Source organism: Amblyomma maculatum, chromosome 11, assembly GCF_055883805.1.
Source record: "Amblyomma maculatum isolate TAMU_Amacu chromosome 11, ASM5588380v1, whole genome shotgun sequence".
NCBI lineage: Eukaryota > Metazoa > Arthropoda > Arachnida > Ixodida > Ixodidae > Amblyomma > Amblyomma maculatum.
The window spans coordinates 19,558,964-19,586,790 of record NC_139354.1 but is presented as its reverse complement, the minus strand read 5'-3'; the positions used below and the strand labels follow the sequence as shown (position 1 = coordinate 19,586,790).

The 27,827-nt window shown below is 45.0% G+C and overlaps 2 protein-coding genes across 6 annotated transcripts in view; both read left to right on the top strand.

Annotated features, from left to right (window-relative positions):
* The window catches only part of LOC146173007 (embryonic polarity protein dorsal-like), a 33,291-nt gene extending 14,160 nt beyond the window's left edge, over positions 1–19,131 (top strand). For 4 of the 5 annotated variants that reach the window (XM_084583439.1, XM_084583437.1, XM_084583436.1 and 1 more), the window contains 6 exons: positions 32–175; positions 2,406–2,504; positions 3,910–4,143; positions 5,501–5,593; positions 6,680–6,745; positions 10,810–19,131. In XM_084583439.1, the coding sequence (XP_084439565.1) occupies positions 32–175; positions 2,406–2,504; positions 3,910–4,143; positions 5,501–5,593; positions 6,680–6,745; positions 10,810–11,267 (1,094 nt within the window). In that variant the 3' untranslated portion in view covers positions 11,268–19,131. The remainder of the gene's footprint in view (positions 1–31; positions 176–2,405; positions 2,505–3,909; positions 4,144–5,500; positions 5,594–6,679; positions 6,746–10,809) is intronic. The other variant, XM_084583440.1, reaches the window with a different exon arrangement.
* Positions 19,132–20,658: 1,527 nt separating this feature from the next.
* The window catches only part of Myo81F (unconventional myosin 81F), a 132,537-nt gene continuing 125,368 nt past the window's right edge, over positions 20,659–27,827 (top strand). Inside the window, exon 1 of the mRNA XM_084583356.1 lies at positions 20,659–20,910. Within this exon, the coding sequence (XP_084439482.1) occupies positions 20,883–20,910 (28 nt within the window). The 5' untranslated portion in view covers positions 20,659–20,882. The remainder of the gene's footprint in view (positions 20,911–27,827) is intronic.

Here is a 27,827-nt window from a genome sequence, read left to right as displayed (position 1 = left end):
GTGGTGGCACATGTTCTTTGTGCCGTTGCAGATGGCTTTGCCCACAAGGACCAGGCGGCCAGCATCGACCTCAATGCTGTGCGGCTGTGCTTCCAGGTTTTCCTTGAAGGCTCGCAGCCGGGCAAGTTCACCGTGCCCCTGCACCCCGTTGTTTCGGACATTATTTACGATCGAAGTGAGTACCCCCCCTTCCTCTCTCTCTCTCTCTTTCTCCACCCATTGCCTGCTTCAGACACACTCATGTCACTTCTTGAATGCTGAGATAAGCTCAAGTGTCTCCTTTTGTTGCCATGCTAATTTTTCAATGCCTTGCAGGCAAGATAACGAGGAACCTTCCCTAGTTCCTTGTTGCAGTTGCGTGTGACAGTGAATATACACCATCAAAAAGTGCCTCCTGTCATTACTGGGTGGCGTGCAGTGAATTGACTCCGATTGGAAAGCACGTGGCTGATAAGCGACAGGTGTTGCTAGGTGTACATTTATTATATACATGCTCTTCAGTTGCTGTTTTATGAAGAAAAAAAAAAGCATGGCAGTCCAATTCCTATTCGTTAGCACCTTGTAATAAGCCTGCAAAACCATTTCAGATGTGATTAGTAACTTACAGATTGGCATCTTTAGATAGCTTCAAGGTTAGAATTTGTGACATACATCTTGTGAATGTCATTTATACAGTATAAGGGACAAATTGCAGGAATCTTTTGCTGCTACTTACTGTTAGCAGCTCATCCTGATTAGTTGTCAGACCAATGAAACTGTGATCTCCAACTTACAAATTGTGTCTTTTTTATTTAGCATGAGGCCTCCGAGCTCAGTTGTAGTTCTTACTCGTGCTTTCTATTACCATCTCATGTGAATTAATTACAAAAGCAGCGCAAATGTAAGCAAGTTGCATCATTGGATAGTGATAAGGTTACGCTTTGTGGAGGCACTAGTGGCGAGGACCTACCGTATTTGCTTGAATGTAACGCGACCGCTTATACAACGCGAGGGACGACTTTGCTTATTGCCCAATGGGAAAAAAATAAAACCACGAATGTAATGCCAGATAAGTGCTTCAAAAAGTACCTTTAAAAGACATTATGGCCCTTTCAGTCTCATCAAGAATGCTCCTTCGTCGTCAGAGGCCGAATTCTCGGAAATCGAGTCTTCCTTTTCACTCTCATCCTCCCAGACAATGTCATCGGAAGCCTTTGTGGTCGGGCTCACATTTCAAAATCACCTCCCGCTGTATCCGCCTTCCACGTATGGTAGGTTAGTTAATGTCTAGCCGTCGAGCAGCCTCGGAATTTTCGATTTCTTCTGCTATCAGAATAGCTTTTTTGAAGCAAGCTTTGTACTGTGCACGGCGCGTTGCCATCACGCAAAATGCGATAACAACAGAAGTAATCGCACTAATCCACTGCGAAAGGTCCAACAAGCGCGTGATAGAGGTGACACGTGTGAAATGCGGTTATAACAGAAGTAGCTGCACTAATTCACTGCGAAAGACACGACAAGCGCGTGATAAAGTGACAATGTGGTTCTGAGCATCCGAGCAAAGAGCGCAAAGTTTGGCTTTGGATGGATTGGGATTTAGCTGATCTGGCTTCCCTGGTACCCTCGTTGCCAACATAACATTGTAAATCACGGAAACCGAAACCAAGTGGAGGCAGATTCAATATGGCTGCAGCCCGGAGCTGAATCAGGCCACCGAATCACAGTATTCGATTATAATGCGAGGGTAGACTTTGAGAGCCAAAAATTATGAAATAAACTCGTGTTACATTCGTGTAACTACAGTATTTCAAAAATTCTCTCAAACATCAAACACTGCAGCAACCTTTTCTCTTGGCTGACACACCCCTATTAGTTGACACGTCCACTGATCGGAAAAGACCAATAGGAGCGGGACTGATTGATCGGTTTGTGACAGATTTGTGGCAGTTAGTTTTGTGATCAGTGTGTAATATGGCCCCAGGATGCAATTCCTCAACCCCAAATACCGGCTTTATGTGCCTATGTAGATTTATTTTGTCATGCCTTGTAACATAACCGAGGTAACACACGAAGGAAATAAAGCATGGAAGGACTAGCTTTACTCAGGAAATAGTATTTTATTGCATTTGATGGGGTTAGGGAGTGCAAAGAAACACAACATAGTCAAGATAGGCAAAGCAGTTGGGAAGAAATTAACTTCACAAGGTGAGCAACAGCCAAGAAAAGCAGATGTGAAAAAAGAGAGAGGGGAGAGCGTCTAAATTTGAGCACTATGCTTGCATCTCCAGGTGGTGCCGTGGTTGTAACCCTTGATGCTATTTTGTATGCATGGCTATCGCAGTGCGCCAGTTGGGTGCACGTGTGGGGGTTGGTTAGGGTTTGTGTTTTTTTCTGAGTGCGCTGATGATTTGTCTCTCACCTTGCAGAGGCTATGTCTGACCTGACCATCACGAAGCTAAGCCACACCTGTGCCCCAATGTCAGGAGGCCTGGAGATGATCTTGCTGTGCGACAAGGTTGCCAAAGGTGAGAGAAGCTTTTTTAAGGTTTGGGAGATCAGGTGCAAAACTGCTAGAGGTGAGCGTGAATCGAGAAGCGTTCCCGCGCTGCACGTTGAGGGGGGGGGGGGGGGGGTCATTTACACTTGTTTCAGTTTTGCTGCGTCTCTTTGTTCTTTTCGTCACTGTTACAATTACTGTAGCCAGCAGAATTAAATGCGTTATTACGCAAAAACCCTTTTCCATTCAGCTCTAGCTACCACCGTCGCCTGGCTGCCTTCTCTGTTGCGGACTGCTAGGTGTACCATATTTGCTTGAATGTAACGTGAAGGGGTGTGTGTGAAACTTTGGGGAAACAAAATAATAACAAAAGAAGTGTTGTGGCTCTAACTACCTGCAACAACAATAGCCAATTAGCTCGGAGCAAAGAGACTACTTGACAACGTAAAGGAACGGATAGGTGTATATATTATGGATAAGTGTCATTTTCGGTTGGCTCCTTAGCACCTTGTGTGAACATGGCTTTAACCAAGCCAGTCGCCATGTGTTGAAACCTTGCCAACAGTTATTGTTGCCTCTACTGCTGTTTCTTATTTTTATAAACTTCATCTGCGTGCTACACTAGGCTCCCTTTGAGGTGAACGTGGATGGGCCATGAAGAAATTAGTCTTCATGGCGGCACCACTTAATAAAAATATGTGAACATGCTAGGTGCGTCGAAGCATATTTTACATGAAAACTGTCGATTAAATAGCCTTCTAGAGGCATGATAATGAGAGACAGAGCATTTATTGCATTATGCATGAAGTGAAATGAAAACCAAGAGCATGAGACCACTTTATATTACCCTGCTTAAGGAACGGCATTGGTCTAGTGCTAAATTTTGAAGGGAATGAGAAATATTTCCTTGTATTTGCATTTGCAATCAGTTTTGATTACTTATATTTGCTTTACGCCCTAAAATAAAATTTGCATGCCTTTATGGCCGGATACAACTCAAAAGTCTGCAACAACTGCTATAGCTGATGTTTCGTTTCGATAACACATTTAGTAGTGCTATATCGTAATTTCTTGACTGATGGTATGGACAGTAATAAGCAGAATAAGCAATGAATATGTCTGGGATCGACTGTGTTGGAAAATTATTTAATTTGATTTTTCCGCTCGATGTTAAATGTTTGGATTTCCCTCTAACGTTTTGCTGTGTTCACAGTTCTTCCTTGTGGGTATCTGGAAGAAGACCATGTCATACTTGTTCATTCAGCTATAACGAGACGTGCGGCAGGGCCGAATGCGACATTAGTGCACTGAATTAACGCTGTGCCACCGACTCCTAGCTTGCCTAGTTGTATCTGCTTTTTCTTGGCACATTATGGCCCAAGCTCCGGCTGCTGTGTTGCTGACTCCCCAATGTTGCTGCTGCCCTGTTTCAGACGACATTGAGGTGTGGTTCGAGGAGGAGAGGGAGGGCCAGACCGTGTGGAAGGAGCGTGCCGAGATCCTGCCCAACGGGGTGCACAAGCAGGTGGCCATCTGCTTCAGAACACCCCGCTATCGGGACCCCGTCATGGCTGACGTGCCCGTGGACGTGCACCTACTCTTGAGGAGGCCCTCTGACGGGGCACTCAGCGAGCCCCGCGCCTTCACCCTGCACCCCAACGAACGCGGTGCGTACACCCTCCCCTACATCTTCGTGGCTGGTCGTTTTCTTTTTTGTGAAGTTGGTTGGTGATATAGGGATGGACAGTGTAGAATGGAAAGGTGATGTGCGTGAGGTGTAGTGTTAGCATCTTTCTTTTTTTATTGTTACTATTTTCTTACCAGTGACTTTTCACCTCTCCAGCTCTAGAAGGCGCCTATTCTATGTGGAGATGCTTTGAGAGCATTATCATCATCGTGCATCATGTGCAGTGGTGGTGTGAGAACTGCAGCAACTGTTTGGACAGTGCGCGTGAATGCTCCTGTATGACATGTAACGTGCATACGTAGTGCAAGCCCAGTGCACGACAAAGTGTGAGGTTCATGTGTATTCTTTAATTGACAACATTATTAAATCTTTCTTTAATTACCATAACGTGTATATGAGGCAGGGACTTCACTCCATGGGAAGTGAGCAAAAGTGACTACACTAGTGACAGAGCAGTGGTTGGTCGAAAATTTTATTCCACGGTTCATCCACGGTATTCCACGCATTACTGGGCCTCGGGCATCTCTCAAGCTATCGCTGTAGCTTTTCGCCCGAGGCCCATTTCCTGTATATTACTGGAAATAAAAATTTTTTCAATTTCATTTTTCAATTCAATCACAATGGTACACATACTCACTGATGCTTTGTATGTATTCGAATCTGGGAAGGCTTTTATATGATTGTGTGTGCACTGACCTGGGAATGTAAACAGATTTGTGCAAAAGTACATTCAGGTATTGCTAAAAGACAGATGGTAGTAAACAGTCTTTTTTTACGCTCACATGCCTGGTCTTGTGTTTATAGTAGCACGATAATTGAGTGCGTTTTACACCCAACCAGCCCTTTGTTAGTTGTTGTTAGAGCATGTCAAATATGATCTATCATAGTTAACTGATTGAATATTTCCCCCACTCATGAGTGCCAACCTTGAGCCGCAGTATTGATTTCTTTGCATATTTTTTTTTTCTTGCCTCCAATGCTTTCTTTCATGATCACTTGAGAATGGGCAACAGGCCTTGAGTTATGAGTTGTTGCCTGAATTGATAATTTAGTGTGTTCAATCTCGTCTTTCGTAGCAGCACTTTGTGAATAGCTTTGTGAAATGTCCATTTGCATTGTGCAGTTCACCCTCTTTGTTGCTGCTTTTTTTCTTCTTTATGTTGAATTTTCTTGACATTCCTTTTTTGCACGAAATTGTGGTCAAAATAGCAGCTACTCATAGTGGTTGGGGATTCTCCTTTGCCCTCTGTACATGTGTCAATCATGATAGGTCTAAAAGGTTTAAAAAAGGTGTAAAAGGCAAGCAGTTGTCTCAACCCCCTTCTCTCCTCTTCCAGACCCCGAGGCGATCGAGCGGAAGAAGCGCAAGATCGGCGAGGGTTACTTTGACCGCTACTTCCAGGAGAGCGTCCTGCTTGGTGCCTGTGGTGGTGAGTGCCGATGAAGCAATGACCATAGTGGCTATGACAGCAGTACTGGAACAACAGTAATGGCAGATGTCACATTATAGCGGACACATTACAGCATCTAGACCATTTCTACAAGTAGGGAATTTTCTAATAACATTGATGGTACGGACGATGATGCCATGCTCGCATGTGGTGATAAGGAGCTGAGTAGCGACAGTGGCTATTCGCTGAAAACGCACTTTCTTTTGGATGATTTGCTTGCCTGTCTTGATAGCGTTATATTCATGCGAATGCAGTTGTACCCTTGTTTTCACAAACAGAACTTCATTGCACCTTGCATGCCAATATGCCTGCAGGCCTGGGAACTGTTTGATAGGGCTGCTTCTTGCACAAGTCCTTGTTTATTTATTATTTCTCTTTTCACCTTGAGTTGTGGGTTGCCAGGTTACGTGACGATTGAGGAAGTTCACCAGGCTGCTTCTGCAGAGGTGTGAGGTGTCTCCGTGCAACAGATCGTGCCCCATAAACTTGGGCAGTCTTATGGGGTGGTGACGAGACGTGCAAAGTGGAAGTGTTTGATCCTCGTTTTATAATGATAATTGTTGCCTTATTGAGCGATATAAAACCTGCACACAAGCCACTTCTGCAGTAGTAGTGGAGCAATTGCATGTGTAAAACATTCTTTAAAATATTGACCAAGACATTCTACCATGCCTGAATTCCAGGTATTCTTGGAATACCTGAACTTCTGGAAAACACTGCCCAATAAGCTTCATGTAAATGGGTTGGTAGACACGTGTTTTCAGGCATGATTTGCATCCTTGTGCATCTGAGGCAGCCGAGGCTCAGCTTTACTGCTATTTTCGCTACTGCATTGAAAATTTTTAATTTTTTTTGCACTCTTAGAAGGTTGCACATTTTAATGTTCATTTGCACGTACCCAGCACAATGGTGGTACCACAACTCTCTTTCTTTTTTTTTTCTTTCTGATGATTTACCTTTTTTTTTTCTCTCCCTCCTGCCTCCCACCCACTCCTTTTGCTCTGTGCCTTGCCTGACGTTTCCGCCATCTTCTCGGTTCTTGCGTGGCGGGCTGTCCTTTTGTAGCGCCACCGGTGTCCGTGCCTAGAACTATGCGGCAGGCAGTCAGAAATCAGGCCAGGCCTGAGAGTGGTGAGAGCACATTCTTTTTTTTTTTGCTTCTTTTTGTTGTTTTGTTCTGTTTTGTGCTTTGTGGGCTAATGGGCAGATCTTTGGAAACTGCCAATGTGCGCTGTGCTTCCACTATAATGAGTCTGTATCGGTATTTTTGGCGGTAAGGTAGAAACAAGCAGCACTGCAGAAAGCAATAGTGCCAGAACTTTGGCAGGCTGATAGTGATTCGCATACATTGCAAAAAAAAAGTGCGACATGAAACTTCACCGAAGTCTGATGTGTTATGCCTAGTGGCAGGACTTTATAAAGCCTTATCTTTTAATAATTCGGCAGACTTTTTTTAATACAATTTTCAGAATGCAATTTCATTTCATTTTGGACGGGTTGATTACTGATGTTTTTCATCGATTTAATGCGGCAATCCTGTGTGGTCAGAAGTAACTGACGTAGAGTGTGTTCAGGTGTGTTTGCCAGCGCAGACAATTTATTTGCTAATTAACAGGCAGATCACAGTGCTTAGAGCTGTACTTGTGCAAGGAATTTCCATTGTCAGTAAAAAAAGTAATGCAAATAAATGAGATAGCTGAGAAACAAAACCTTCAGCGCAAGTTTCCTAAGGACTAGGTTGACATGTTATCATTCAGTTGTTTCCTTGGGTCGAGCGAGAGAGTAATGGATCGCATGGTCATCATTTGATGGCGGCTATGGAACTGACATGTATAATCCTTGCAACAGCGAGAACATGGTTTCTTCATTACTTATGCATAGTTTTATGTCAGCGTTCTACATGCAGACAGTAACTTATATGAACCGAATGTCTGCGCTAAGCTGGTGGTGATAATGAAAAAATTTAGAGGACGCTTAAGCTTCGCCTTCAAGAGTGGAACGCGATAGCGTTATTGCACCTTGTCGAGAAAACTTACTAAACGCAAGGGTATTGGGGCATCCTCGCACCGGTACCCGCGCGGCCCGAAGGGGAGAAGCGGGTGAGCGAGGATAGTGATCTAAAGAAAGGAAAGACGCTTGATTCTACAACCTGTGAGGGTGCACGGCGAAACGTCAGGGGCGAGTGGCGCCATTGCCTTGGTTTAACAGTGGCCTCATAGATCAACTGCAGTGTAACGGCGCGATTGATCGCTTTAGAGACGGCGAGTTTGTGGCTGCAAATACCACAGCGGCGACGCCAGCTGTGGCGGTTGCTAAGCAACGGCTCAAGGTCAGTAGGATCACGGCGAAGGTGCGGCCACAATGAAAGGGCGTTATGGCGAAGAGGCAAAGCGGTTGGCCTAGTGTAGCTCTCGCTAGAAAAATCTAGGAATAGGAAAACACTGTATCGTTACTAATATGTGGCTTTGCCGCTACGACGTTGTATGCTACATAGCATTACCGCATTCACTAGAAGCGCTTTTGTACCGCTTTCAAGCATCGAACTCATGGCTGAGTGGTAGCGTCTCCGTCTCACACTCCGGAGACCCTGGTTCGATTCCCACCCAGCCCATCTTGGAACTTGCTTTTTATTTATGAAGTGCATGTTTATTTATGAAGTGCATGCTGGGATTTATCGCTCACTGGACGCCGACGACACCGGCTTTTCTGCGACAGGAGCTCCTTAACGTTACCGCGTTAAAACAGCACTTAACTTTTAGGCGGTGAGGAGATGGTACTTCCCAGCCTGCAGATTTCATGTAACCTAATGGAGCAGTACCTCGAATTGCACAATTGCACTGCTTTTATAACTGCGCTGCCATCACTTCACAGCTCTGGCTTCATTATCACTAACTTCAACTTCACTTCACTTCAAAGTCAACTTCACTAAGAACATCACAGTTTTGTATGATGGCACGTGGTTGACACGTGGGCACAGCTCGCACATTGGTGTAGGCTGTGCAGTAGAATTTTACATGGGTCTTGGGCTTGACTGTACAGTCTTATCGAACTTCTGCCTTGGGTGTGAAATAGGGCCAACTGAAAGTGACCCTGCATACCATGAATGGAAGAAGGCTCACCAGTTCAAAACAACATTGATGTTATCGCAGGGCGCATGAAAGTCGAAGCAGCACTGCAGCTTTTTGGATGCTCTCTTGACAGAAATTACCTCACGTATACAAACGTAATCTGTGATGGAGACAGCTGCACCTACCTGGCCTTGTGCAGTGAACAAACATATGGGTTCATACCTCTCACAAAGGCGGACTGTGTGAACCACGTGTAAAAAAAAGGATGGGCACAGCACTTCGCTCACTTGTGAGCAATGCCAAGAAGGGAGAGGTACTTGGTGGGAAAGGTGGCTTGACGCAGGATTTGGTAAAAAGACTGACTGGTTATTATGGCCTAGCCCTGCGAAGGAGCACACATGTGGAAGAAATGCAGAATGCAGTGATGGCAACACTACATCACATCACATCCACATATGCTGAGCCCCATCACGATCCGTGCCCACCTGGTGCCCGCAGCTGGTGCAGGCACCGTGCAGCTGAGGCCGAAGGCAAGCCACAACCTCCACAAATAAAGCAGAGTTGTGCAAGCGCTGCTACTGGTCTACCAGCGTTTGTCCGACCCTCATTCACTGGCTCAGTGTAGTGGCAACGAGACTTGGAACGCTGCCGAAAGCCTTCATTCATTGATTTGGACATTAATATCGAAGCAGCAGCATGCCTCCCTCTTCACTGTAGAAGCAGCAGTATACGAGGCAGTTGCTAGGTACAATGCAGGCACCTTGCGAGCTTATTACACTGGGCGTAAAACCTGGTGCCCTTGCCCTTCAGAGGGCTGCAGAAAAGGACCATCAGCGAGCCAAAAACTCGTCTCGTGCGCATGAAATCAAAGGGCAAAGACCCAAAAAGTCACGTGTTACCAAAGACAGCGAAAACTACAGTCCTGGTGCATTTTGAGAGTTGTGAACTGCTCCGAAAACTTTGAGAGACGTTTTCTCAAAAGTGTGTCTTGGGCATTCTGTTTTGTCTGTGGAGAGGGTAGCATGGGAATGCCTGGACCAATTTTGAATCTGTTTGTTTTTATGTAGTATTCCATGAAGTGTGCTTGAGGGTATGACAGTCTTCAATATCTCGTTGAGGGCTTAGTTTTTTCTTCTACAGCTAATTTGTGAATGACAAGTTCTTGCACAGTTAGTGAAGGTGAACATGATGTTCTGTGTAAAAAAAAATAAAGGGTTTAAAAAAATTTGGAACTGCTGTACCCTGTAGGGCTCTTTTGAGCAAAGATTAAAACTGAAGGCAGCTCCTTGGCATGTTTCGTTACAGTGCCAGGATTTCCACAAGCGGAACACATGTAACATTTTGCAACTTGAAAACTATTCAAGGTATCATAACGAAACTCCATATTTCTTTATTGAAGACACTTTTGAGTGTGGCTACCAAATTTCGTTGCTCTAGGTCAAAGAACAAAAAAGTTAGCCCTGATCCCTACCTCCCCCCTTAAACCAAAAAGTTTAGCCCCTTGCTAGTCTGCTCCACTTACACCAGACATTGAGATATGACAAACAAATGACGCGTGATGGTTCTGTTTGTTATAAGTAGGCCGGCAACACCTGCTTTCCCATGTTTCTCAAAGTTTCTGATGTTTCAAGAGTTTCTCAACCCTGTCATGGCAATGAACCTCTGCTGTAGCATTTTAAATTTTTTCATCGCATGCCATTTTAGTGCCAGAAAAAGCACAAGTTAGGCTATGTCACTCCTTTCAAACACTCATCTAGAACTAAGCATAGTATAATAGTCCGTCAACCTACCAGCCGTCTAAATATCCGTATGTACTCCTTGTTCCATGATGCAATCTCCTGTTGGAACAAATTACCCGAAGATGCGGTCATGTGAACGTCCGTGGAATCATTTATTGATTATATCCTGAAAATTGACTTTTCTTTAATGTTTTAATTAATGTTCTAATGAGAGAACACTTCTATACATTTTGTGTTTTTTTTGCTTCTTTGTTGGCCACTGCTTGCATTGTACACACTCCTGTGAGGGATCGAAAAGGGCCTGCAGTGTGTTTAAATAGATAAATAAAAAATTCTGACTGGTAGTCAGTGGGGATGACTGTGGAAATGCCGCCCTCGTGCTTTACAGGTCGCAGTCCCGTGCCAGAAGCCATTGCCACGGCAACAGCAATGCAACAGCAGCACCACCACCAGATGGTGCAGCAGGTCGGTGCTGCTGCGATGGCGCAGCTAACACCGGTCAACCCCCACTACCGGGGCGACGTGGCTGCTGGCGCAGTGGCGCCCCCTGCCTTTGAGCCGGAGGTAGTCGAGACGGCCGAGAAGCTGGACAGCCTTGACCTGGGCATCGACCCCAACGACATTGCACTGACCTCTGGCGACCTCAACATGAATCTGAGTGACCTGGCCAGCGCCCCAAACCTTTCCCTGGTGAACCTGTCGGCCAGCCTGTTTGACAGTGGCAACAACATCGGGAGCGAGTCGAACCTCATGGACGATGGGCGCGGTGGAGGAGGGCTCCTCAACGATCTGGGCGGTGGCAATGGGGGTGGCGGAACGCGCGTCTTCAAGACAGAGCCGTCCTAATGCAAGTGGTGGTGGTCTGCTGTCCCGTTTGCTTCTTGATATTTTTTATATTATTTTTAAATGCGCCATAAATGCTCGTGTGTGTATGAGTGCGTGGTTCTGGGTGAAATGGACATTGATGAAGTGCGTGGGGTGCTTCCACAGCACTGAGACATCACATTGTTAGTGGCTTGAAATCCCATAAAACCACTGCGCCAGGGTTTCTGATGCGTCTTGCAACCTTAGGTAGACTAACGTTACTCACCATGGATAGAAGCAGATCTCATGAGGAAGCAATGAGAGGTTGTGCTTGTCACTCTGCTTCTTGTTACAGTTGTTGACACAAGATAGCAGCAGTCGTCCCATTTGGGGAAACTGTTTGCTGACCTTACAGAAGTAAGCGGATAAAGGGATACTGGGAAGGGGGCATGTTTGTGTTTGTAGCCGCTCTGTGGTCGTGCAGTTGGGCGTGACCCAGTAGAATATGGTGGGGATGTTGCACAGGCATTGTACCTGGACTGTAGCTTTTTGTGCAAAATCGATATCGCATGCCAGACAGGACTGACCTTTCATACTACCAGCTTTGTAATGGCCATTCAGCCTTTTTGGATGTAAGGATGGGAGGGGAAAACGGGCGGGGAGGGACGACAGCATTTATCAGCACTCTGCAATGGATCAGTTCTTTGCGCTAGCTTTTCCAAAGCTTTACTGCTTGCTGAAACAGGCTGTGACGGCAGTCAAAGTAGACACCTTTGGATAGTTAGCAGGGCACCTTAACATTGCACCTTCACGATTGTCATAGCAACTGCACACCAAAGGAAAATCCTGGAATGGTGATGGGTAGGCTGTGCTTTGTACACATTGAACCTTTCCACTGTGGATGATTTCCTGATCTTTTGTTCGTGATCATGGACGCCATGGTCGGGTGAACCCGAAATGCCTGTGTATCGAGATTTTAATGTCACATCAGCTTCCTAGACCCGGGCATGAGAGCACTATACTATCGCCACAGCCGATCACGCCTCGTGTAAAACTGCAACACACTCTCGCCCCGTGCAGTAAACATCGTCGCCTTCATAAAGTTTCATCTACGCTGCTGCTTTATTAACCTAGGCAAATTCGCCATCTGGTCAAGTGCAGCCGGAGTCCGCGAGCGTAGTGTCGGGCAAATCCACCAGGCGGCACGACAGAACTGGCAGTGCTTTTGCGCATTTCCACACGTAAGAAGACTTAATTGCACCCTAGTAATGTTTTTGTGCTTCAGGGAGAGGGCCCTTTGCTTTCAGATCTGGTGTTATTTTTTTTTCTTCCCATAATTCGAAGCTAAAAAATGATCCCTGTTGCTCTTCGTTAAAAATTCGGCATTCACCTAAAATTCTTGTAATAATCTTGATTTTTCTGCATTATTTTTCATTAAAATTAATGGACTATCAGTGAAGGCTTTATTGCGTTTATACATACTTTGCAGGGAGGCTGTTGATTAATACATATAGTATGTCATTTTTTAATACATACATGTCATCTGTTTCTGATGTCATATATGTTTTTTCTTCGCCCTGCCGCGATGGTGCAGTGGTTAGGGCGCTCGAATGCTGTGCCCAAGGATGCAGTATCGAACCCTGGCTGTGGCGGCTGCTCTTCCGTGGGGGCAAAAAAGCAAGGCACCGGTGTGCTGTGTAATGTCAGTGCACATTAGAGAACCTCAAGGGGTTTAAATTTGCAGAGCCCTTCACTACGGTGCCTCTCATGGCCTGAGTTGCTCTGGGACGTTAAACCCCGTAAACCAAACCAAATTGTTTCTTTTTTCTCTTTCATTACAAATATCAATGTACTAGAATTGAAATTTTCAATTAGAATCAAATGCAAATGAGAAGAATAATGATTACTGAATGATAGTAATTGGTTCACAGGAAAGGAAAGGCACAGTATCTGTCACGCTTGTTCTGTGGAAACCTGAACCACGCCGTAAAGGAAGGGAGGAAGGTGGGAGTGGAAAGAGAGAAAAAGGGGTGCCATAATGGAGGCCTCGGGAGTAATATCAACCACCTGGGGATCTTTGCCGTGCACTGACATTGCACAGCACACGGCCGCCTCTTCATTTCTCCTCCATCTAAACGCAGCCACTGCAGGTCGAGATCGAACCCAGGGAATATTGGATTGTGCAGTACGCATTTTTGGGTAGAAATTGCTCTTAATGCAGTTGCTAAAAAATCTTCTTTAGGCACAAGGGTCGGGTGAAACTGGGCTTTACCTGAAAACAAGGGGCTCTGCTTTAAAGGGGTTCTGAACCACTTTGTGTGCAAAGCGGTAGATTATGTAAGCGTGAACATATGAGGCAAATGGTACACTTCTACTTGCAGCAAAAAACCCACCATTACGCTCAGAAGCTGGAGAACCCTGTTCGCTTATTTTTGCGGTCTTGCACCCTCCTCATTGCCACGTTCATGATGCGTATGTCAGTTAAAAAGTAACTATTGTCATATTTTTTAAAGTGTAAAGCTGCTGCTGTGTCCAATTAGCTGCGTCAAGCTGGTATGTCGGGGGTCTCCATTAGGGGACTTCCTGCCTACCTTGGCAGCCCAGTCGTGGGGCCAGGAGGGAGAAAAGCATGTAGACACTGAGATTCTTGCTTGGACTCTAGGTAACCTAGCTTATATAAGACACATTTGAAAGATTCTTGATGTTTGCGAAGCGGGTCCCAAGCGTAGCAGAATTTTATATTGAGTAGTGATGCAGGGCAGCTCTACTCTGCTTAGCCACTCGTTCACCAATTACCCAGTCCAAGGAGAAACTTTCTACATGCCACCGACTTTGGCGGTCAGATGTTGCGGGCTGCAACTTCGTGGTGTCTCGTGCATGTGGCGCCATCTGAATGTGAAAGCTGAGCTTTGTCGGTTCTCCGCATCAGCTAGGCATTCCTGTCAGCGAATTTTCAGGAAACGTTTCCAGCTGCGGCAGGTCTCGCCACATTTCGAGGAACATTTTTCCTCGGGCAATTCGCAGGAGCCGATCTCTTCATACATGCTGCGAAATCTTTAAGTTGAGGCTAGCGTGCAAATATACACTTTTACACGTTGGAAAATAATTTTCGTAGAGATTTTCTTTTCCTTTGCATTTGTCCCAATGGCTTTGTGCAGAAGGGAAAATGATGACGGAGGGGAAATGATGATGTGTGGGCTGTTTTTGAATGCACTGTGTTTCGTCTTCATCTGGGCTGCTTTTGCCATTGTTCCCATGTGCATTCGCATCCTCTGTCCATCTTTCTTTCTTGTGTGTGTGGGTGCATTCCTTGATAGCGGTGATGAGTGGCGTTTGCTACAAACTTGTTTAAGTGTTTTACGGAAGAGAGAACGACTCCTCCACTTGTTGATGCAATATATGACATGTTTGGACAGACTGGTGATCAGTGCTCTAGGTGTTGCGAGAGTTTATTGTTGAGCTTTTTTTTCTTCTTCTTTCGGGGAAGTCTTGTAGTGTATGCCTTCGAACTGGAGGGGCATGTCCTCCTCCATTGTATCGTATCGATGCATGGTTCAAGGCTAAAGAGTAGTAGTAGATGTGGGGCTGCTTTGACAGGCTTGAACAGCAACCGTTAGACTTCGAATTATTTTTTTTTTTGCGCAACTTCAGGGAAGTAAGAAATATGTTGCTCACACATGGTGTTGATTCTCCTTTTTATTTACGTAAGCGGTAGTGTATGTAACCCTCACGGTGTAACTGTTGCATATTGGTTGCCGTCAAACAAAACCTGAATGGGGCAGGTGACAGGCGAGATTTTCGCAGGTAGAAAATTAAAGCTTAGGAGGCTTGCTTGCTTGGTAAAGTCACACAGATTATACTTCTCTGCTTTTTTCTTCAGTTATTCTTTTTGTCCTGCTACATTTGTATGTGAATTGTCCCATTTGTGTTTTATTTGTTCCTTTCATTACTTGAAAAGCTACAGGTAGGCTTTAAAGAACTTAGATCTGCTCTAGCTGGCATTTGTTTGAGTATGGTCACATTGGAAAGGAGGTATGAGTTAGGCTTGTAGCTATTGAATGAAAGTAGTCTTTTTACTTGAAAATAAAATATATTGATATATATATATATATGTATAGATATGCCGTCCAGGGTAAATTTGTAACAGTCTGCTTTGCATAGGCTGCCCCTTTTTGTGTGCTACAATTGTTCTCCATGACCCAAAATTATCTCTATTTCTGGGCTAGAAGCAATGCAGATTGGGTTTTATTTAAATGTGTCCAAATGCTTTCGTTTCTTCAGAGGTGGTTCTGCTACGTGTCTAACTTTAATGCGTGCCTCTTATAGGTCTAATGCTATTTGTCTAGCTCAACGTCGCTCCGTCTTTCTGCCAACTTTTTGCCTGTGTAAAAAGTTGTTACTGTAACGCAAATTTTGTTGTAACATCGCACGAGTCACGTTAGCCACAGCTGGGTAAAAGAAGACACCTTGTTGGAGCGGGGACTTCATTGGAGGTAGTGCATTTTCTTGCAAGTGTTAACTGTCGTTAAAGTGGCCTAAGAAGTCAGTTGTGGTGCGATTGAGTGGGATAGAAACATTGACAAGATGTTTTTAGAGGAAAGCATACTCAAAAGTTTACCATGTGTCCGTACATTTCTTTCTATCATTGATACTACTCTAAAGTTCTCCAATGTTTATGCTTTTGGTAGATAGTGGTTTAGAAGAGAAGCGCTCTAAATAGTAGACATGCAAGCTGGCCGGAAAAGTGCGTCATGCAGTTTTTGGTCATTTTGTTGCAGCCTACGTCATGACAAAATTTAATTATTTTTTCCTGGATTACTGATACATTTATATTCAAGAAGCATTTAGAGATTCATTTAGTGCTACCGGTGAACTGATGCTAGCTTAATGCAGAAAGCAGGATTTTTGTGTGAGTTTTTGTCACAAAGCTGGATACTGCTGGATACAGACCGTGGTACACTCCATTTCGGTCACATTAATCTGGAGATTGGGCTGGTACTTTTTTCTAGGATGCCTGTTGAGTTCAAATGTAGCCCACGTGAAGGATTTAGTTGGGATTCAGATTTTGAAAGCGGAGCATGTCAGCATTCCTTGCATCACAAGTGGTCGATGGTTAATAACATTACTGTATTCTTTACAACTGTGATATAAGCGTTGTCACAATTCCTTTTGTTTAAAGCGCATTTATTTCGAGAGAGAGACTTGCAAACATGCGATGAAGGTGGTGGGATCTTCCTTTTTATTGTTTATTTGCATTCGACATTTTCCTTTGGGCTTTGTTGACTTGCTTGTGACCTGAGACAATGGCGTTGCCATTGATGAATGTGTACCTTTCGGGTAGAGTCCAGGGCTTTGTTCTGAGATGGCCAGCTTCACTTTGTGTTCTTTTATGCAATAGACAGCACTTCTGCCTGCTACAAATGTTGTGTTTGTACGTACATTTTGTCACAAACATATCCACAATATTTGGTTTTCTGGGTTACTCACTCCTCTAGGCACTTGGAGAAAAGGTCAGCAAGGTCGAAACAAAACATTGTTCTTATTAGTGAGTGGTGTGGACATAGTTGATGTCAGTATTTACAGTTTTTGCAAAAGCGGCCATTTCAACTGGAACATGTGCGAGAACGCTGCCTTCGTGTTGTCATTGAGTCGATGTCAGTGAGATACGTGCTTATTAATCTTTTCCGGTGCACCGGGCTGTAGTCTTGGTCCATCTAGAGTGGTTTATGTATTACCACATTGTTTGACATTGTTTTCATCTGGATATTCAGTACTTAATTCCATGCTTAGTCAGCAGTCCTGCATGCTTTTGAGGCTTCAGTATATTCAGTTTCCCAAATATTTGAGCTGTTTGTAAATATTTTTGCACCACTCTTTTAACATACTACAGCTTTGGGTCACAAACAAGAAGCATCTGTTGTTTTATATTCGCACGTTTTGTTTTTCTTGCACCAATGCATTCCTGCAGACGGTGTCATTCATTCTGTGTGCCCAGATATTTTTTGTGTCGGGACATTCCATGTCTTTTGTTGCGTTTTATTATGCAATATTTTGATTGCTCAAGAGATTTTATACAACTTGTTGCTTTTTACGAGTTCATTCTGTGTTACTTTATTCCTTTGAGTGTTTTGCCATTAGTCCTCGTAGTCACGTAGTCATGAAATGAATGTGTACGTATCATTGCATCAGCGCTAGGAAGGGCCGCATTGTTTAGGGTGTGGCCATGCCTGGCAAGAACACCATTCAGTAAGTTGGCGCATAGCATCTCATTAGCTCGGAACAAACCGTTTATGAATTGAGGTCTGCTGGTTTAAGCAAGGCTTTCATTCTACAGATGTTCTTACGGTGGGCCGTAATTGCCTCTGTCACTAACTAGAACTGTAACGAAAAGAAGATGTGAGAAGAATTTATAAATTCTTATGCATGTTATTAGAATTCTGTTCTGTCGCGGACCTCACATGGACGTTGCTGACCAAGAAACGGAAAAGTAGGGGCATTGATATGCGGGCGTACGGTTTGCACCACAAATGATATGGAGGCATGCTGCATAATTATCTTATTTTTCTGTTGATTGGGCAGTAATCGCATGCTTTTACCACAACGTCAGATATCACCGGCTTACTTTACCTATTCAGAACACTCTCATTATTATTCTCTGTGATGGCAAGAAGATAGCCTCTGATGCGATAAGTGACTTAGGCGAGTTGAGCATTTGAAGTGTGGATTGTTTATACTGTTTTATTGTACACAATGTCTTGTTTTATTCATTGTACATTTATTTCCTGTTTGCATGTAAATTTGTGCGTGACAGTGTAGATGTTAATGTGCTGCTTGATGTGTCATGTGAATAGTGCAACGTTTTTCTTATGTTTACAGTGACAACAGTGAGAGGATTCTAGGCTGAGTGGTTTTTTTCTTGGTCATGCTTTTTGGGGACCATGTGACACATTTTTTCTGTGCACATATTTGCTGTGCAATGATCATATTGAACATGATGCTTTACACCAGGCAATTTGGCTGTGATTATGCAATCTTATGTTCTACCCGTGCAAGATCTGCATAGCAAGCGTGTTTATTGTCCCCCCCCCCTTTTTTTTTTACTTTACGTGCCCGCTGGGCAGCCAGTGCTATAATTATTTCCTTTCTCATTATTTTCTTTCTCTCTCTCTCAATACCTTTGTGCACAGTAACTCAGGGGCCTTGGAGTGAGGAATTTAGCAAGATGGGATGTGTTTGGAGTGCAATTTTTGCCAAGTTAAATCACAAATGCACATTTATTGGGTATGCATTGTCGATGCTGTGGTTTGCAAAAGGAGTAAAAGTAGTTTTGAGAATTAGCTGCTTAATTCTGGTGCATCAAGAGGTAAAAAGACAAAAAGTGCGAACACATAAGCCCTGATCAGTTTGAAGTTTTTTTTTCTGGGAATTCTTTTTCATTTCTTTTTTGTTATAAAGCTGTTAGAGGTTGATCTCAGAAAATTAGTTAGAACTGGCATTTCTTACATCTTTCAAGTTGCTGTTTTCCTGTTGTGACAATGCGTGGGCATTGGAGTACAAACCAAAAGGGATAACGTATTGCCCACTGAGGCTTTGAAACTACTGAATGTGTTGGTTACCTGGGTCTGCCAATGAGTTGACAACAACAGAAGTGTACAAAGGTTACTGGACGAAAAAGTTTTAATAGCTGTTCACAAAGTGTGTTTGAAAAAAAAAAGAGCGCTTTGAAACTGTGATTGCCATGTGAGTCACCACTCTTCTTTTATGAGCATGTCATAATGTGTACGAGTCTTTTGTTACTAAGCCCTGTCATATAAATACTTGTTTCCATCATTCTTGCCCTTAGGGTATATGAAGATGTACATAAGTCTGAGCTTAATAAAAGGTCAGACGATTTGAGGCTTACAAAGGCATGCCACTGTGTACTTGTTGTTCTTGTCCTATATCTTCTTTTGACATCTCACAGGTGGACACTTTGAACATAGTTAACTTCTCTTACACCGGATGCATAAAGTTCTGAAAGCAATGCAGATATACTATTGATCCATGTCTCTACTAAATAATGAAATTGCCAGCGGCATCCAATTGGACTTTTAAATGGAAAGTTTCCAGTCATGTACGTGGAACCACTGGAAAGCTCCATTCGGAATACCTTGAACATTCAAACTGGACGTTCACATAGAAGCTTTCATTTGAAAGATCTGCATGATCAAATGATCTGCAAATCTGCATGACGCCTGAAAAGATGACACATCACCATATTGGTCATTGTGTAGACACAGAATGAAACATTTTGTATTCACATAATTAAATACCTGCTGGAGCCAGCAGCACTGTTCCGTTGAAGTTATTGAATCACGTCAGTGATTGTAGAAATGGAAACAAAGCAGCGGATTGAACAGGCTTTATTGACTCACTGTTCGATATCCAGTCAAGGAAATCATTAGCTTTGGAAAGGAATGAAAAGTTGTATTTGTGTACTGGGGTAAAAATGGAAACTATTACTGGAATGTTTAGTTGCAGTACCACATAGAACTACAGTGTGTGTGCGTGTGCGTGCTTGGAAAAAAGGGCGGTGGAGGGGGTCAAGGAAGCTCTTGCAGCTCTAGTAAAGAGTGAACAGCAGTGCGACGGCAGGGTGAGACCAATGATCGATGCAACCCTTAGAGGGGACAGTTGGAGGAGGGCGTGTTTCTTTTTCCGTAATACATTTTTAAAACTTTAAAAAAAAAAAAAAAACGAAAAAAAAACGGGATTTTCCGCTGTTTTCCCATAGGAAATTTCAGTGAGGGCCTGAAGCCCGTTTGTACGCGTCAAGTAATTTTCAGCTTGACACTTCGGCCTGAGAAATAGCAAGTTAAAATATTCTCTGTACAGTAAAAAAAAAACAAAAAAACAAAAAAAAAACCAACAAACAAAAAAAGAAAAAGAAAAAAACGAGTACGATGACGTGAAACCCAGGAATGGGCGCCAAAGACTGCGCTTAAAAAACAAAAAAACCTGTCACGTGAAGGGCGAGCAACATTATTCTTTCCTAGCGGCATACAAGTACCGTGACACCGGCCGGTTTCGGTTTCGTGAATGGTGCAGAGTTAATAGGGGCGATGTCATTATGATATTTGTCGCATTTACTTCTTTGGGAAAAGGTACTTGTGTGCCATGTACAAACAAAAACGAGCCATTGCAAAAGTTTGCTGCGAAAACAATAAATTTCAGTTCAATAATATGACGAAAGATGGCGCGACAATCTCTATAAACATGATTTCTAGGCTGGCTAGCGCCTCTTTCCTGCAGGCGAAGTGATGGGGAGTGCCGCAACAGGCAGGCTCATAAGACATCTCCGGATGCGTGACGTAAGCGACTGCATTCGGCTCCCGCCCACCAGGTAGCGGCACCGTATTCGCCAGCATAAGGGCTGTGGCGCCGCTTCCTTCGTGGTGGTGGGCCCCCTCCCTCGCAACGACATCCGGCAAAGCAGCCAGCTCTCCGTCCGTCGGGCCGCGGCCTGTCGAAATGCACGTAGCAACGGCTGCGCGGCGGCATCGACGGCCGGCTAACGCCAGTAGCGCGATGGTGGTGGTGTCCAGTGGATAAGACTCTCTCTTCTCCGCTCATCCCATGCGGATTATCTCTCGCCGGCGTCCCAGCGAGCGGATTTAAATGATCATGGACGACGACGTCGACCACGGTGAGCAGCAGCTCTTCCGCGCCCCGGCCATTCTCTCCTTCGTTCATTCGCTCTCCTCTCATAGGGTTTTTTTTTCTTTCACGCCGCACAGAATACGCGATGGTGTGGGAGGGTGGGGGAAACCTGGGCGTTGCACGCCGGACAAACGAAGGCATACGCTTGCGAAATAAAATTCAAAAGAACAGGAAAACCTGTGAAATGGGAAGGTTTGCAGTGCTTCGGATGCGCTTCGGAGATAACTCGCTCACGCCGCAGGAGCTCGTATTTGCAGGAGGGTGGACGCGATCGTGGATTGCAGACCCTTTTGGACGGAAGTTTCTTACTGAACCGGCGAAGCGGATGCACTACCGGCCTGCACAGCCCGTGAATCATGGCCCACTTTTTTTTTTTTTTTCTCTACTGCGCGCCGCGCTCCTGAGCTGCGCTACGTTGGGATGAATGGGAGCTGGCGGTGCTATGTGGTGAAGCGCGTTTTCCTGGGCGCGCCTCTGTAGAAACTGCAGTCTCCGCACCTGGTATCTATAAGCGGATGCGCTCGCTGTTGATTACAAGCGCTTTTCCTTTGTTCTTTCGAGCTATAAGTTCATGGGTGTTGCCTCTTCCCTTTAAGTATACCAAGAAAGTTAGGTGTTATAGGTATCCTCACGACTACCGTGCCCGCGCAAGCCTCTTTTTCTTCGTTTATTTGTTGCGCGTTTGCAGGGGGGACAAATGTGCTCGTCTGTTCTTCGCTTTCAGCTTGGAAAATAACGTTATAAAAGCATATTGAGATACGTCAGGAGCGTTGTTGACATTTTATCGCGTAATATATTTGATAGCGCTGCTACCTTATCTTTCTTGCAAGGATTGGCGGCGGAAGAGGCTGCGTACAGCATATTTCGTGTGCATTGCTGTGCGAAAGTTGAAAGAGAAAGCGAAAATAAGGTTATCTTCCTTCGTAGTTAAATAGAAGACCTCCTCCCTTACAAAAATATACATTGTGTGCATGTGCTGCTGTATCGGAGGTATGCTTCCCACGTTTTCGCAAATGATTGGGAAGTGTGTGGAAAAAGTTGCCCAGTCCTGACGGGCGTTCACGTCGCGCCTATTTTGGGGGTTCTTTAGCACTCCGCTCCCCGTTTCCGCACATCATCTCCTGAAGCTTCTGCCTAAAACGGTTTTTCTCTCTTTATTATTTATTTTTTGCTTTATTTTCGGGTCAGCCTCTGCGATGCGTTGCGGCAGACGGTGACATCGCGCGCGTCGACTCAGCCGACGCTCCAGAGGCACCAAGCAATTGGCACTGCGCCAACGAAGCGAATGTTCGGCATATATCTACTTAACGTGCACGCGATCACAATTTCGTGGCACACTGGGTAATCGCGCTTTTGGAATTGGATTGCAATTATTTGTTTGCAGACTGCGAGAAAATGATGAAATTATGTTTTTGTTATCGCGTTAATTATTTAACCATGTAAGCTTTTGACTATGGGTGCGCGCTGTTGTATACAATATCAGCTTTACCTTGCTACTGCGGCAGAATTTTCATGACGCTGAAAAACTTCTGTTGTTATAGTTTAAGGTGCTAACGCCTGTTTAATTAAATCCTTCGCTGGTGCTAGCGATTTTCCTATACCCTATATGGTTATAACCCCCATTTCTTTAGAATGCACCCCCTTGATTCGTAAAGTATCCTTTTTATTTTTTACACGGATGACTACTACAAAATGGCTGCCGCTTCTCTTCTACCCTCAAAACCAATCCATTAGAAATCTATATTTCTGTGTCAAAAGCATAAGATGAATAACACACTCCAGTAGGGCTAGAAGGAGGGCTAGAACGACAAAGTGAGCCAGTGAAATAAAATGTGGCCCAATAAATAAAATAAGCGGCGAATGATTGATTGAATGTCCTTTATTGAATTGGAAGGCTCATGGCCATGGATGGGGATAAAGGGGAGTAGACAGAATCTTCATTGTTTAGGTCGTCACTCGAATCACATTGCTCTAACCAGGCCACTAAGCGAGCCATACTTGGCAAATATCATCTGTGTGTTTGCATCAGTTTCTAGAAGGGAACGGTAGTTCAGGCGGTAGGGTTCGATCTCGGGGCGTCCAGTAGAAAAAGCAGGGCATTCCCAGAGTAAATGAGATATGCCGCCGCAGGTTAGAGTCGTACAGTGGGGGCACGTAATCATTTTCTCCTTATACTGACGCCAGCGGGCCATAATACGTGGCGTGTAAGCCGCATGGGCGATGAGCTTATTCAAAAAGACTTCTTGACTTCGGGTGAGGTGGGTTCTTCTCGTAAAAGGTGGGTCTGGTGTGGCCACCTGCATGCGATGCTGACTGAGGCTACGAAGACTGGTCCGAGTATAGTGCATAAGGGCAAGAGAAGGGGTGAGTTGCCCGCCCAAGGTCGAATAAGGATGAAGCAAGGGGGGTGGGGAAGTAAATGTGGACATCCCACCTGCCAAGGCAGCCGCGGCGTGTGCCGCCGCATTGCCCCCTGATTCGTCCGAGTGACCTGGGGTCCAGTGAATAGCGACAGTTCTGGTCGCGAGTTGGTGGCGTTTAAGGAGGCGCTGTATAGCCGTAGCTGTTGCATCTTGTGAACCCGGAGTAGCGATTTCCTTGTAAGCTTCAAAGGAATCAGTAAGAATACGTAGTGACCCAGTTCCGGTGCAGATGGCAGGCATAAGCGCCTGAAAGGGAAGGGTTGTCATCGCATACCCAGGCCATAGATGCGAATTCGCTTGTAATGGATGCGTCGGTGTATATGTCAGTCGTATCGGGGATTCGCTCTTGTCGGTGATGGGCAGCTAGGAGCTTCCGGGGAATGACAAAATCGCGGTTTATAGGTCGGCGATGGACGCGTGTGACTACTGGCATCTCCCAAGGGGGAAGTGATGCATATAGGGCTGGTGTTTTGTCGTTACGCTGTTCATCCCAGGCCAGCAGGCGACACCCCTGGACAGTGTTCTCTAGACGTATTCGATGACGCGTCTGTGACTCGGTAACGATGGTAGTGAGAGGTGGAAGAGCGGCCAAACGCTCAAGTTCGGCTATAGGAGTGTGCTTAGGTAGACCGGTAATAGTGCGTAGTGTTGCGCGATGAAGGCGTTCGACCTTAGCGAAGTCAGTCTTCGACAGTTGGAGGACCGGTGTGCCATAGAGGATTTTTCCGACCGCCGCTGCTCTGGCCATCGCACGGCAGGCATGCTGCCGCGCACCGCCGTGCCGGTTGGACAGGCGACGAATAGTATGTAGCAGTGCTGGCCAAAGGCGTTGTAACTGATGAACCCATTTCTGGGGGCTGTTGCAGCTTGATATGGGCAGGCCAAGAATGCGGATTTGCCCATTTGAGGACGTGATGGTGTTGCCTCCGATGTGAAGATGGATCTGCATACTGGGGTTGGTTTTATGTTTTCCGTCGATACTAATCAATTCTGTTTTATGTGGTGCGAGTTCGAGGCCAATTTTGGTTAGTGTATCTTCAAGACAAAGAAGGGCCGCCTGAAGTTCAGTCTCCATAGAATATTTGTCTACGTAATCCGCTGCCTCAGTCCAGACGGTAATATCATCAGCATATATAGCGAATCTTGCGCTTGTGCTGATTTCCAGATTCTCGGCGACGCGTGTCATGGCCAAGTTAAACAATATGGGTCCGAGAATGGAGCCCTGAGGTACACCCCTATCCAAGTAATAGGTTTTGGGCACCCATCCCGGAGCTTTGCCATGTAGCTGAATGGGTCTAGATGTCAAAAAATTGCGGATCCAGATTTGGGCACGATTACTAGGAAAGCGTTTGGCGAGTTCCTCCAGGATAACCTCATGGCGAACATTGTCAAAAGCTTTGTGTATATCGACAGCCAGGAGATAGTCAGGTAGCGTTTTACGATGAGCTCTATCCAGAACTCTTCGCAAAAGCCAAAGGCAGTCATGCGTTCCAAGGTTAGGGCGGAAGCCGGCTTGAGCTGGATGAAATCCAGGACTGACGTATTCAATGTAGTGACTAATCCGGGTATGCAGCAGGCGCTCGATGAGTTTACAGAGATGTGAAGTCAGTGCAATTGGACGGAAATTACTAGGAAGTCGAGGGTTTTTGCCAGGTTAAGATCACAAAAAACTAGAGCTAATGAAACCATTAGCTCTAGCTTCTTGTGAAAGAGTGGAGCAGGAAGTGAAGTGGAACATCACCTTGATGTTCGTCGATCACCACACCAAGGCGTTTCCGTTCTTTCAAGATGCCATAGGCGAGCTAATCCACATCCACTGTGCAGACTTACACGAATGACTTTACGTTCTACTGACTCGCCTTTTTGATCAAGACGTGAATTAACCGATCTTTTGAGCTCTGTGCAGTCGACGAGTCTGCAAACCCTCTCCATCATCAGGGGTTATCTTCCTCATTTTGATAGTTTCAAGCGGTAGCGAGGTACGTTACTGACCCGACACAGACTCCCAACATCAAAATCAAGATTGCTGTTGTGCTATAGAGCTTATTCACGTGACGTCATTGCAGCTTTACTGGCAACCATGGCACGCACAACGCCACATGGGAGAGGAGGAGAGAGAGGGCCTGCGGCGGATCATGAAACGGCGTCGGTGAAATCCGAGCTCTGGTTGGACGGCGTTCCAAACGGCGTCTCATGTACATTTGTCGAACACGTGTCCGACAAATGAACGGCGCGCAGTAGGAAGTACGCCGGTAGACCAGCACCGACGCTTCGGAGACATTTTTTCGTGTGCGTTTAGTTTCGCCCAACTGCCCAACGTTATGGCGTCTCCACAATACAGGGTTGCCACAACTGCCGCCAGCTAAAGCTGATAGTGAATAAGGTGCTGCTTCATGCTTCTTCAAGCGATGCACACCGGGTATGTGCTGATCAACATTCCTGAAACACCGGTCATGCTCAGAAGAGTCCTGAACACAAAAGGTACTCCATGGAAGTGATCGTGTCCATTTTCAAACTGAGGCCGGCGGAAATACATGTTTTGCTCAGCACTCTTGACCAAGGGACCCAGGCACTCGCAGTGGGCCTTATTCTTCACCCCATGCGTTGTCGCAGCGAAGATGGTGATGGGCGAGCAACCAGCCCTATCGCATATCGTCTCTCCATTTGTCTATCACCTGTACATTAAACAGAGGAAGCAGAGGCAGCGGGAGTCGGTCGAGCATGTACAGCGGTCGCTGGAGGAGGAAACGGACAGTACGAAGAACATGAACTCCAGATGTGTACAGCGAACAACGGCTCAGTATCATCGGCTGGCGCTGGGCCCATTTCGAGGAGGCATTGACATGAATTCCAGTTCCTCGGGCACGTGTGCTGAACAGCTACTGCCACCACTGACCCTGCGAGGAATCCTGTCACTATGGACAGCTGCGGCAACTCCTGACCAGAAGCCGTGAAGCTTCTTGCGTCACGCGCGCTAGAAATACTATGGGAATATCGGTCTCCCAGCCGCGAGGCTCGCTTGATGTTGGTGTTGCTAAAGATGAACAGGACATCCTCAACAATTTATCTGCCATTCTTCAAGACCCTAACAGCAGGGCAGATGATTGCAGACAGACATTACCAGAACTATTGCCCCTCACCAAGGATGGCTCTCCAGAGCTCTGGGATGAGAACTTCAAAAATGAGCTGCGCTACGTCGTGGATAACCATAAAGATTAAGTTCCCTTTAAAAGTGGCTGCTTTGAGAGCTTTGGCAGAGTTGCTGAAGGGGCATCTTCAGCACTGACACAATTATGCTGAGCTGAGCTCAAAATCTTCTGTACACTGAAGCAACCTGAGGGAGAGGCGTGCCGTGCTTGTGATGTGAGCTCCATGTAGGTTGTTATTGCATTGTCTCCTGAGCAGAAATATAACTCCGATTCCCGGGGGAAACCCCCGACTACTCCCAGTCGGAAAAAACTACAGAAAATTTTCTGTTGTTACGACATAATTTCTGTGCGGTTTTTGATGCGAAACCTGTTGTGACAACAGAACTTTCTGTAGTAACATCAGAAATTTCTGTAGTTACAATAGAAAGTGCTACAGAATTACAGACAACAGAAATATAGTACACAAAAACTACAGAACTACAGAAAAATCTGACGTTTACAACAGAACTACAGAATATTTTGTTGTATTTTTGACACGGTTCTGTAGTTTTTTCCGACTGGCTGCACCTAGCTTATAATGTTTATCTGTTGTAGTAAATTCTAGGTTATGTATTTGTCCATGGCAACAAAAATGAGGATCGACTTGATTTAAATGATCACGGTGACTTAATCGCACTATGATTCGCGTGATGGGAAAAGCATATCGCGCTTTCCAGCTCAAAACCGACTACAAGACACCATCCGCGCCAGTACCGCTTGCAAATATTTACGAATATTTAACAATATTTATGAAGTACTGTGCCATCATTATTCTGTGAAGATCAAATTAAGCCTTAATTATCGAGTGACCGAGCATTTCGAATAATGTGCAAGTAATTCTGTTTTAGAGCGCAGCTCTTATGCGTAGTGTGCTACATACATACATACATACATACATACATACATACATACATACATACATACATACATACATACATACATACATACATACATACATACATACATACATACATACATACATACATACATACATACATACATACATACGTAAATACTATTTGCCTCAATATATATCGGAAAAAGGCATAATAGGTTCACTCAAATTTTGCATTAGAAAGTAGCGTAATAATTCTTAGAATTTTTTATGATAGCAGACGTCATCATCCATTCGACGTCCCATCCATTTGACGTCCCGATCGAGTCTTATCAATCTTACTTGAGAAAAACAAAACAAAACCTAATCTTAGCATTGTATCTACATCATTACTGAACGACGGTGACATATTATTAAGCAACTTCCAATCAAAGTGAGAGTTAACTTACGTACTCGT